Source organism: Lissotriton helveticus, chromosome 5_1 (assembly GCF_964261635.1).
Source record: "Lissotriton helveticus chromosome 5_1, aLisHel1.1, whole genome shotgun sequence".
NCBI classification, from domain to species: domain Eukaryota; kingdom Metazoa; phylum Chordata; class Amphibia; order Caudata; family Salamandridae; genus Lissotriton; species Lissotriton helveticus.
The window spans coordinates 1,012,273,100-1,012,285,992 of record NC_136065.1 but is presented as its reverse complement, the minus strand read 5'-3'; the positions used below and the strand labels follow the sequence as shown (position 1 = coordinate 1,012,285,992).

Genomic DNA, 12,893 nt, shown 5'->3' with positions numbered 1-12,893 from the left:
CCACCCAGGAAGTGGTGTCCTCAGGGTTCTGGTGTCCATGAGAGCAGCCATATTGAAATGCTTTATATTTGGCTTCAAGAAAAACATTCTGAGATGGCCCCCATACGTGCAGCTGCGAGAGGCCATCTTGAATGGTTTTAAAGCAAAATTAAAAAAATCACAAGGAGGCCTTTTGGGCATACATACACACATGCATGGTTCGGCATTTTGGACTGGTTTGAAAGCCATTCCAAGTTGCTGCCAGCGTTGTAGCAGTGGAGGGAAAGCAGGTGCCAGAGGAACTCATTTTTTAATAACGAGAGCGGGAGCGCGAAAGACGGTGGGATCAGGGCCGGACTGGGAACCAAATCCGGCCCCGTCAAACTGCTCGGCCGGCCCCAGGAGGGGGCCCTTATGGGCGGGGAGGTGCGACCGAGTTCTTTGCCGGGCCCGGTTTCGGCCGATTTTGTTACAGGGCCGATTTTGCAGCTATGCTGCATAAACAGCCCTGTAACAAAAACAGCCCCCAGGGGCCCAGAACCGGCCCCTACCCTTGCGGCGCTCTGGGGGATTGCCCGGTGCCCGCATCGGCCAGTCCGGCCCTGGGTGGGATCACAGAGAAATGGGGAGGAAATAGTCACTCACACACTGTAGTCTTATATTCTGGCAGTAGAGAAATGATACAACTCAACCAATCACATAAGGGTGAGACCAAAATGCTCTTTGGGGGAAACCAACGCAAGAATAGGGACAAAAGCTATTGAATCAGAAGCAAGGAAGTGAGATAGACAAACCATGCTATCTTAAATAAGGGACTGACATAAAGCCCATTCAGTTTTCTGTATTGTTCACAATTGGCCTTCAGCAGCAAACTGCTAAATCTGTCTAGGCAAGTCCTCAAAAGGATTTGGAAGGGTGACTCTGCATGCACTTTAATGTGGGCTTAATAGTATATAAATATTAGTGCAATGGTTTCGATAGCGATGTTTTACTCTGTTTTGCTTTCAGTTTTAAAGGGGCAGCCAAGGCAACCGAAGGATTTTAAGGAGCACTGTAGTGTGAGACATAATATTTTATTTAAAAATGGAGTTGAATGGGTGGAACATTGCTTTTTTGTATATGTGAGATTGTTTTATTGTTAATTGGTTCAATTAATTGCAAACAATACATTTGATCTGATCATTATTAATACTTACCTACAAATGGTCTAATATTTCAGATAGTGTTGCGAAAATAACAGTGGATGGGTGGAAAGCGGTCCTGCAAACTTCCGCACTAAAAACGTGTTAGAAATCGTTTTTATATTTACATCACTGTTCTGTTGATTCTAAAACAAGAGGCATACACAGTTATCTCTTAAGACAGTTAAAAATAAATGTCTCATATTCACTCACCTGCAAGTCTAATTGGTCCACTGTCCAAACTGCCTCCTAAGCCTGGTTTGTCACAAAATGGAGGGGCCCAATCTGCATCACAGTGGCAGTTTTTTTTATTGTTACAAACCTTAAAAATATCAATATATTTTTATTTTAGAAACATTTTTTATGACAAAATAATAGGTCACAATAGTTCCGAATCACCAACAGACAAACAGACAATTCAAAATCATAACAGTCAAAGTGTTACCTGATGTGCTTCGCTATGGAATGAGAAAATGTATAATATTTGCCATTGAGCCACGGCATTAGGTGATTACGGATAGCAATGCAGTAATACTAATGTTATTGGATATTTATCTCTACCAAGTGAGGCCTGAAATCATTTTACACTTTGAACACTCGACTCCAAAGTTATTTACAGAGTACTCCCTGTTCGAAGGTGAAATGCCTAGCTCCTGTATGTGTCTTTGCACCAAGTTTTATGGTTTTCGCATGGAGAAGTGAGTATACTGCACTTACGTATGGTAGTAATATTTGCACGTATCTTCCCTGCGAAATCCCACCCACTACCGACAGTTAACCTGCTAACTCATTTGGAAGAGAAGAAGGAAGCAAGTGGCATAATATCCACTTTTGCCGTAAAATAGCGTGTGTCACTGGAAATATTAAAGCATTATGCTTAACTGGTACCATACCCAAACCTCAGCCCCTCAAATGCATTCCCATCACTAGGGTGGAAAGCTGCAATCTTAGGCTAACCCGTTAAAAAGGGAGAGAGTTGTCTCAATCTGCAAAATGATATAACCGTAGAAAAGATAGCTTTTTTATTTCAAGGTTCACTTCTCGTTCGTGCAAATTCTGTCTTCTAAAAACGCATTACACCTTGGCTGTATCCGTTTTAGTATTTTTTGCATTTGTGTAGTGTAGGTTTAATCCTTCCTATATCCCCAAGGTGCCACAATAGGTATGGTGCGGTTCATAATGTCCCCAGTTCAAAATGACAGTGATGGTGCGTCCATTAGGGCGGAGGGGTGTTGACCCACAAGGTTGCACCCCCAGCTCCCTCGGCGGCTGTCTGAACTGACAATGCATGTTAGTCAGCATGACGGCAGACCGCCCACCCCCTTCAGAGTCTGAAGGGGGTGGGCGGTCCAGCGTCATGCTGACTGACATGCATTGTCAGGCCAGAGGGTGGCGCGGAGCGCACAGCAGGCAGCACCACAAGTGTGCATGCTGGTTTTGGAGATGGAGATCAGAGGACTCGCCTCCGGGCGGAGTCGGGGCTCCACATCAACTTGCTGGAGCTTTGGGTGATCTGACTAGCACTGAAAGCATTTTAGGGGAAGTTGGTGCAAGTGTTCACAGACAACACGACTGCCATGTGGTACCTCACCAAGCAGGGTGGTGAGGGGTCGGGACCCCTTGTCAAGAGGCCCTATGCCGCTGGACATGGATAGTACAGCAGGGCACGACCCTGGTAGTTCCACACCTGGTAGGTTCTCTGAACGCCAGGGCGGACAGACTCAGCCTTTGATGCCTAGCAGATTATGAATGGTGTCTCCAGTTGGAGGTTGCGCAAGGTCTCTTTCAACAGTGGGGAGAGCTTTGATTAGATCTGTTCGCCTCTGCGGAGTACGCACAATGTCAGCAGTAATGCGTATTGGAGTTCCAAGGCAGCTTTTGCTTGTCGATGCTTTTCGTCATGAGTGGAGGTCAGGCCTCCGGTATGTATTTCTGTCCATACCACTTCTGCCCAGAGTTCTCAAGAAGATCAAGAACAACCGGCCGCAAGTCACTCTTGTGGCTCCAGACTGAGCACTGAGAGTCTGGTATCCCAAGCTTCTTCGAATGAGCATCAATCCTCCAATCAGGCTGGCTCTTTGGGAGTATTCTGTCGCAGCAGCAGAGGAGGGTCATCCAACCAAACATGTCAACTCTCCACCTACTTGCGTGGAGACTGAGCAGCGACAGTTGATAGCTTTCAACTTCCTCCCAAAGTCTGTAAGGTTATCTTGGCATCCCTCCACCAAGACGGTATACACCTGCCTTTGGCAAAAATGTGTAAAATATTGTACAGAAAGGTCTATTTACCCTCTTTCTGCCTCTCTGTGTGATATTCTTCTCTTTATTCTTACCCTTGCCCAGCAGGGCTCTGCTCTAGGCACTCCTAAAGGCATTTTTTCTGCTCTGTCTGCTTTCCTGCGGCTGCCTGACCAACCCTCGTTATTTGGGTCCCCTATTGCGAATAGGTACCTGAGAGGGCTTGCACATATATTTTACCCTATGCCCTTCATAATGCCCCAGTATGATCTCAACCTAGTTATTACTTTCCTCATGTGTGCTCCCTTTGAGCTACTACATATTTTCCCCTCTTGTTGCTTACTATCAAAACAGCATTCCTAGTGGCTATTTCATCTGCCAGGAGGGTTAGTGAGCTAGAGGCTTTATCATTCAAGCCTCGGTATGACATTCCCGGATAAGGTGGTGCTTCGCACCCGACCCTCATTCCTTCCTAAAGTGATGACCCAATGCCTCCTGGGTCAGTCGGTCACACTGCCCACCTTCTTTGCTCCTCCTCATCCCTCGAAGAAAGAGGAGCATCTCCATCGTCTGGACTCAAAAAGAGCATTGTTGTTCTACCTTGACCTCACAAAACAGATCTGGGTAGACGAACAACTCTTTGTGGGTCATGTAGGAGATAAAAAAAAGGTTGGGTAGTGCAGAAACGAAGCATTTTGCACTGGGTCATTATATGTATTAAGATCTGCTACGCTCTGGCTAAGAAGCAGCCTCCTCAGGGCTTACGAGCCCTTCTCAAAAGGGGGAAGGATGCAACCACGGCTTTGGATCTTGGAGTGCCAGTCCTGGACATCTGCCAGGCTGCAATGTGGGCTTCGTTGCACCCGTTTGCTAAACACTACTGCCTAGACAGTCCGGTCCGCAGGGACGGACATTTTGTCCTTACGGTCCTGCAGGACTTCCTAGTCTAGTAATTTGTCTGCAGCCCTCCGCCACGAAGTATGGCTTGGGTATCTATTCAAAGGTAAGGAATCTGCAACTAGAAGTCTCCATCAGATGAACAGGTTACTTACCTTCTGTAACGCATTATCTGGTAGAGACAATATCAGACTGCAGATACCTTAGAGACCCACCCATCATCCCCGCTCAGCGGACTCATTTATAGGGCAAGGGCTGCTCCCTTGATTTGACAGACACTAATCATGGCTCTACGCTTTCGGCGTGGAAAAAGTGAAAAGTATTTGACGTCTGTGTGCCTGGGTTGCACCTATAGAGGTGACCGCCACATTACATCTGGTGCCAATGACGCCAAGCAGTGCCGATCAGAGCCACCCAACGGTGCGCAGGGGTACTGCTCATGCAAAGGTTTCTGGTTCTAGTCTGACGCCTGGGAAATTCAAAGGTAATGAATCTGCAGCTAGATATTTTCTCTACTAGATAATGCATTACTGAAGGAAAGTAACTTCTTCATTCTGTATTAAATTATGCCCCTCTGATTCAGATTCAAGTAAAGTGTGGCACAAAATAGATGTTATTGTAGACCGTCAACCTCTGTTTATCATAGAAAAATGGTTGCCAAACATGAATCCCCATGCTTTACAGACATTTTATTTGAAGGCAAGAGAACATTTCTGCAGTAAGAATACATTTGGCTCAAGTTAAAAGCAGATGGAATGTTGGCTTTATTGTAATTATACTAATAATAATAATAAATCAGCCCTAATCACAACACTTGACTTTGCAAATTTCCTATTGAGTTATTTAACTAATGCGCTTAAAGTTTAAGCTAGTCTACACTTTTCTTGATCAACTGGCCAAACATTTGATCTTAGAAACAGTACTAGGCTTTACTGACTTTGTTTAGAACTTTTCTGATTATATACTTGAAGCTTTTCTTATTTTAGCTGAACTACAGTCTACAGTGCATACGTGGATGTATTTTGACATGATCAACCATGACGGTGTTCAGTCCTAGACCAATGAAGCTGATTTTTTTGCTGCTTGATACTCTGCCTTCAATTGTAGTAAAACCCAAATTTGTTTTTCTAGATTCAACTTTGACATAAAAGATTAATCTTTGTCCCTGGAAATTGTCCTGAAGTGTTTGGATACTGATTCAGTATTGCTCACTTAACAATTTCCCCTTTTTGAGAAAGTTGTGAAGACGATTATGGGAATCCAAGTGTGCCGGTGAACTTTGTTGTATCTTGGATGTGTCTCTCTAGGTTGCAGCATTAAAAAAGCCTACTCTGTTGACACTTGGTTTCTCCTTGCATATGTACAGAGGTGCTGGTGTCAGTTTATTCTCAGCTGCTTGGTATGAAATTGATCAAGGGGCTTAGGGTCAGATGTACTTAGACTTTTTGCAGTTGTTTGCGACTGCAAAATGATCCTTTGGTATGTACCAAACACAATTTGCGATTTAGTAATATATTATAGAATCACAATTTGGGTTTGTGACAACATACCAAGTCTAAATTTAGGGCGTACCTTATAAATAGCCTTTAGGAATGAACTGTAGTAATATTTTGTGACTAAGATCCAGTCGCAAAAACTTAATATCTGATAGAGACTTCAGGCTGCAAATTCCTTATTTTAGAAGGAGTCAAACTGGATACAGAAATTTCCAATCAGAACCTCTGCATGCCAGTAGGTGGCATCAATCAGCTCCAAGTCAGCATTGGATTCGATGTGTGTGATGCCTATATAAGTGCCACCGCAGTGCGCTGACATAGTTTCTTTTGTTTCTGTGCCAACAGAGCAGATCCAGAGAAAGCTACCTCAATCCACTTTTTCGACAAATTTTTCAACATTTTGTTGACTCTTTTTGAGCATTTTGCTCCCAGTGTGTGAGGGTTATCCCCTAAAAAGAAACAGTGGCATTTAAACCCTGTGGCTCCTGTCACAGACACAGGTCTCTGACAGACCCTCACTTGATTTGCCTCTGGTGTATGGAGCCAAAACCAAGATGCCAAAGCAAGTTCCGACTGCTGCACCATGAATCCAGAGGCAGTTTGGGAGCCTTCCCTGAACTCCTTGCGCCAATCGACTCCAGGATGCGGTCGCACAGAAGGTCCTGGGCCCATTCGCGGAGCAATTACTGGCACTCATCATCGTGCTCAAAGTCATTGTTTGTTAAGTCTCACAAAAAATCAAAAAGATCATAGTCGAAGTACTCTTCGACTTCACCGCTCTGGTCTAAGCCTTTAGGTGATAAGCGGGAATGAAGCCACCGTTCTAGGCCCTGCTCCCACACATTAGCCATGGAGTCTAAGTCTAAGCATGCTCCGCACCTCCCAGAATTTTCCAGAGCTGGAGTGACCCCTTGCCAATTTTAAGAGTTTGATGCCGCCATACACCTCATATTTGGGCAGGTCGTCCCTTCTGGAGTACCTCCAGGCCCCACAGGTTCAGCTGGTGCCCCTATTGGATTGGATTCCAGTCAGCAGGTGCTCCCCCAGCCCCAGTCGGGCGCCTTTGATCTATTTCTGGATCTTGTCCAGTCACAAGACTACAACATTCCCCGGAGCTGGTTTCTATGATGTCATTCTTGGTGATGCTGATTGGGCCAGAATTCTCACACTGTTTGGGATTTGGTTCCGCAAGTGCTTCCCATGGTCTTGGAGGAGGCCTGAGCCTTCCTGACCCAGGCTATTGCCAATGGCAGGGAGGCAGCAAAGTTCACCATGCTGCAAACTGGGTATAACCGACTTGAAAGACAGAGCGGTTGCATCATCAGTGGCATTCTGATGCCATGCCTAGCTAAGATCTACTGGCTTTTCGGGGGTTGTCTAAGCATCTCTTATGGACATGCCCTTCGATGGCACCCGCCCCTTTGTCGACAAGGTAGATTTGTGCACTTTAAGGACAGCAGGGCCACTGCCCGCTCGCTAGGACTTGACCGCCCTGCACCAGCCCCATTTTGTCTTTTGTCCCTTCTATGGCTACGGAAGGTTACCAACCACGTCCATAAGGCCAGTAGGAATCCCAGTCCATTCGTGTCAGCGGACATGGTTCCCACATGCCCTGTGGGACCCAAGGCCAGTGGTCTACTCAGTCCATCACTCTTTGGCAGCCACAGCCTCCAAACCCTTTTAGTTTGCCCTCTCACCAGCAGGATCAAGCATCACCTGCCCCTCTGGCAATCCATAACTTCAGAAAATGGGTTCTCCAAATTGTTCAGCAGGGTTACACCATTCCATTCAGCAAAACCCCGCCGCCCATGCCACCATCCTCCAATCATCTGATGGAGGACCAACGCTCTCTGCTCCGTCAGGAGGTGCAGGCTCTTTAGGCCAAAGGAACCATGGGGAGAGGAGACATTTACATCAGAAGTAGATTGGGGTTGCTAATCCAGATACTTTCTGCTGCTCAAAAAAGATGGAGGAGTCAGCTCTGTACTTGACCACCCCCTTCTCAAGAGGAGAAATGCAAGATGTTCACATTATCTCAGGTCCTGTCTGCCCTGGAGATTGGATAGTAGCATTGGACTTGCAGGACACCTATTTTCACAGTCGTCCTGCCTGCTCACAGGCATTATCTGCAGTTCACGTTGAACCCCCGAGCACTTTTAGTTGACTGTGCTCACTTTTAGCCTTACCAGTGACCCTCAGGTGTTCACAAAGAGATGGCGATGGTCGCAACCCATCTGTGGTGGTCTTGTTTCCAATCTTTCCCTACCTCGACAACTAGCTGTTGAAGGAAGGCTCACCCCAGGCAGTCATCTCCCATCTTCAGCGGGCCCCATGCATTCCCTGGGGTTCACTATCAAAGTGTCAAAGTCATACCAGGTCCCATAGACTACTGCCTGGTCTTAAAAAATGTTCACAAAACTTTTCATTTATATATTTTTTAAATGCTTCCCGCTTTCTTTAAAAAAAAAGAAACATTGCTTTATTTGAAAGCAATCACTCACATGGTGGTCTGGTGACCCCAGCAGATCACCATCCCTGTGATGCAGCGAATCATAGAGTGGATTGAAAATTGCTACCTAACTCATTAATATTCATGTGCTAGGTCAAATTGCGACCCAATACGATTCAGTATTTTGTGAACTGACTTATTAATTCGTAGATCGGTTCCCTAAATACCACTCTGGTCGCAAAAATAATGGTCACTATTTTGTAACCAATGTTAAGTACAAATGGCCCTTATCAGTTACATGAGTAATGAGGGATACATACTTAACTTGTTCACATTTCAAATGACTGATAGATTCAAACTACCCTGTAAAAGGGCACTAATTCACTTCATCTAACAGTTATGGGTATGTAGGAAAAGGCAATGATGAGGAAGGGTTTGTGAAATGCTAACTGGTTCAACAGCCCATCTCAATAAAAAAAGCTTTTTTTTTTAAAGATGTGAATATGGAATACGGTTAGAGACATCAGTCCAAAGTTAATTGTGTAAACATGATTAAAATATTAAAACTATATGTGAGAAAGGAAAGTGAATATTGGGCAACTAATTGGGAAATACTGTAGTTTGGCTGTGGTACGAAGTCCTCGCACTCTGGGTTGACTTTTGCAGAAAGCACCATTTGGGTCAGAGTGCTGAAAATGTTCGGTTTGGAAACTGAGAACTTTAATTTGATTTGTCTTGCTTAAGGTTTGCCACCACCCATACACTAAGTTGGCCTTTTACAAACTGTTTCAACAGTATTCTTGAAAAAGTGCTGCCTTGACAAAAAGAAGGGAAGACTTTCCTGCTGCCTGCAGAGAATTCGCAATTTCTTGATGGAACACCCTGGAGAAAGATTTTTTTTCCAGTTTTAGGCTGAATTTCTGGGCCTTGGCAACTGCTCCAAAAGTTAAGGAATGCAGCATAAGAACACATGGGCCCATGTGTTGTCCAGAGAAGTGTGCTTGCTTGGTGGAGCCTCTCTCCCAAAGCAGGTGGTCCAGAGTAACCAGCATGCTACTGGAAAAGCAGCTGGACATTTCTTCAGTCAGTCTGTGTGTCTGAGTGACGTTGGCCCTGTTTACCTAGGGACTTTGAGCTTGAGCTACTGCAGAGGAAACCTAGGAACATGTTGCAACTGGACACTTTGCCGTGTACCTCCCAAAATGTTAACTTGTGGGCTGATGCCTAATAATGTTTTGCCAAAAGTGTTCAAACTTTAGGAGCACCTGGGAAGAAGGTACATAATGTTTTCTGAAAGTTAGAGCTTAGAAAGTTTGTATCTCTGCAGACCCGGAACACAGTAACAAAGTTTCCTATCCAAGATGCAACTTCACCAGTACATTTTTGGAGGTTTGTCCCACCCGCAGTTTTTCACCAAATTATGAGACTACTGAGGGAAACTCACAAAAAATGTATCCTGCTTTGTGGATGTGGAGACCTATTCCGCCACAGGTGGTATACAACCTTTACAACGCAACTTTTACAACGACCTACCATTACCACGCATTTTTTACAACGCAGGATCCATTACAACGCATACCATTACAACGCATGTATTTACAACACAGGTACCTTTACAACACATACCATTACAACGTAAGTATTGGTAAGTATATCATTTTATTAAAAATATTATAAGTTTGGGTTTTTGGGTAAAGGGGTATTTTTAGGGTTTAGGGTCAGTTTTCAGTTTTTGGGTAAAGGGGTATTTTTAGGGTTCAGGGTCAGTTTTCAGTTTTTGGGTAAAGGGGTATTTTTAGGGTTCAGGGTCAGTTTTCAGTTTTTGGGTAAAGGGGTATTTTTAGGGTTCAGGGTCAGTTTTCAGTTTTTGGGTAAAAGGGTATTTTTAGGGTTCAGGGTCAGTTTTCAGTTTTTGGGTAAAGGGGTATTTTTAGGGTTCAGGGTCAGTTTTCAGTTTTTGGGTAAAGGGGTATTTTTAGGGTTCAGGGTCAGTTTTCAGTTTTTGGGTAAAGGGGTATTTTTAGGGTTCAGGGTCAGTTTTCAGTGTTTGGGTAAAGGGGTATTTTTAGGGTTCAGGGTTAGTTTTGGGTTTTTGGGGTACAGGGGTATTTTTAGGGTTCAGGGTCAGTTTTGGGTTTTTGGGTAAAGGGGTATTTTTAGGGTTTAGGGTCAGTTTTGGGTTTTTGGGTAAAGGGGTATTTTTAGGGTTCAGGGTCAGTTTTGGGTTTTTGGGTAAAGGGGTATTTTTAGGGTTTAGGGTCAGTTTTGGGTTTTTGGGTAAAGGGGTATTTTTAGGGTTCAGGGTCAGTTTTGGGTTTTTGGGTAAAGGGGTACAGGGTAAAAAGTAAATATAATTAAATTTAAATTACATTAAATTAAATTGATTAAATTAAATTAAATTACATTAATTAAATTAAATTAAATTAAATTACATTATATTAATTTTAATTAAATTACATTTTAAAAAATATTATATACTTACCAATACTTACGTTGTAATGGTATGCGTTGTAAAGGTACCTGCGTTGTAAATACATGCGTTGTAATGGTATGCGTTGTAATGGATCCTGCGTTGTAAAAAATGCGTGGTAATGGTAGGCGTGGTAAAAGTATGCGTTGTAACGTCATACATCCGCCACAGGTTCCAGTCTTGTCCCACTGATGGTTGTTAACTTCCACAAAAATTCTAAGTTTGAAAAATAAAATGTCTAGGGCCAGATGTATGACCCTTTCATTTAGCGTCTCGCAATTTGCGACACATTTCGAGTCGCAAATTGCGAGGTGCTAAATGAAATGTACAACAGTGTGTTTACACTGTTTTGCGATTCCCAATGGGGTTGCAAATTGCGAGGCTCATTAATATTGATGAGCCTCTTGCAATTTGTGAGTCCATTGTGAATGCCAGCCCTCCCAGGGATGGTGGTCTGCTGGGCTCAGCAGACCAACATGTCTGGGACTGCTTTTTAATAAAGCAGCTTTTTTTTTTTTAATGCAGCCCGTTTTCCTTAAAGGAAAACGGGATGCATTTAAAAAAAAAAAATGAAATGTTTTCGTTTCATTTTTTAAGGGCAGGCAGTGGTCCCTGGGATCACTGACTGCCCTTAAAAAAATATTTCACATGCATTTGCAAATGCTGCATTACCACCTATTGGAAGTAGGCGGTAATTACCAGTGTTTTGCAACCGCAATTGCGGTCGCAAAACATTAGTACATTGTTTTGAGACTTGCTATTTGGAAGGGAACGCCCCTTCCAAATAGCGTGTCGCAAAACCTATTTAGCCAGTCTCAAAAAATTGTGACTCGCTAAATAGGCTATGTACATGGCCCAATATGTTTTTGCATGCACAAACGGGTTCGCAAACCCGTTTGCGCATGCAAAAACAGGTCGAACATCTGGCCCTTAATTTCCACTCGACCACAATGGATACCTAGATGCAGTTTCTCCCTAACATTTGTATGAGCAACTTGTATCTAGCTGCATTCCATTGCTAGTTTGTCAGCAGACAATTCCTCCAGTACGATCTTAAAGGTAATTAAAGATATCTCAGAACCACCCCAGCAATAACCTATGATTCCCTCCCAAGATTTCTGTGACAACCTAGCAATCTATTTTCAGGAGAAAGTCCTGAAGATCTTCCATGAGCTTGTTCCTTCTATAGACAACGTGTCTGTTAGTAAGAAAACCACGGAGGACAGTGTTGAACCGAGCATGGAAAAACTCCTACAGGTTACCAGGCAGAACGTTCTGTCTTCCTTTTTACCAATTTCTATTCAACAAACTAAAGATCTTCTTCTTGGTCTTAAATCCGGAGCGCCTTCCAACCCTTGCATGCCCTCCACACTTAAACTGGCGAGGTATTCAATGGAATACTCTCGTCTGGTTGCTACCCAGCTATGTGGAAGGAAGCCATTGTTCTTCCGCTCCTTAAGAAACCCAATGCTGACCCCTTGGTGCTGAAGAATTTCTGTCCTATCTCCCTTCTTCCCGCCCTGGCAAAAATCCTGGAGAAATTCATTAATACTGAATTGATGAAATACATTGACTGAAAGGCAATTTTAGATCACTCCCAGAATGGATTCTGCGCCGGTCACAGCTTCGAATCTGGCTTTTTTGCAGCCACTGACTGCATTCGGCTGCAAGTAGATCAAGGGGGCTCTGCGGTGTTGATTCTGCTTGACTTATCTGCAGCCTTCGACACCGTTTCCCCAGCGCACATGGTCCAACACCTGAGGGACGTGGGGGTCACGGGAAAAGCCCTGCAGCTACTCCATTCCTTTATAACGGGCAAAATACACACAGCCAGCTGTGGAGGCTTCAGAATGAAAGCTTTTGCCCTCCCATGCGGGGTCCTTCAGGGCTCTACGCTCAGCCCCACTCTTTTTAATCTTTATGTGACCCCTCTGGCCGAGCTGGTGAGATCCTACAGATTACAGGTGCTTTCCTACGTGGACGACACCGAAATTATTGTTTCCATCACCAATGACCTGCATTTAGTCGCAGAGAAGTTCAATCTATGCATGTCAAACATCAATTTGGGCATTTCTTTAAAGACCAATACGGACAAGACCGAGGTACTACTTTTTGAACCACAGAACTCCATCTGGTCTAATATCAGGTAGTCTGCAGAATGCGGGCCTCTTCCAGCCCGGTAA

General features: G+C 44.2%; 1 protein-coding gene across 1 annotated transcript in view; it reads right to left on the bottom strand.

The window, feature by feature from the left end:
* ADAM12 (ADAM metallopeptidase domain 12) overlaps nt 1-12,893 on the bottom strand; it is a 1,594,455-nt gene that overhangs the window by 254,566 nt on the left and 1,326,996 nt on the right. The window contains exon 16 of the mRNA XM_078640467.1: nt 1,374-1,482. Coding sequence (XP_078496593.1) covers nt 1,374-1,482 — 109 coding nt within the window. The remainder of the gene's footprint in view (nt 1-1,373; nt 1,483-12,893) is intronic.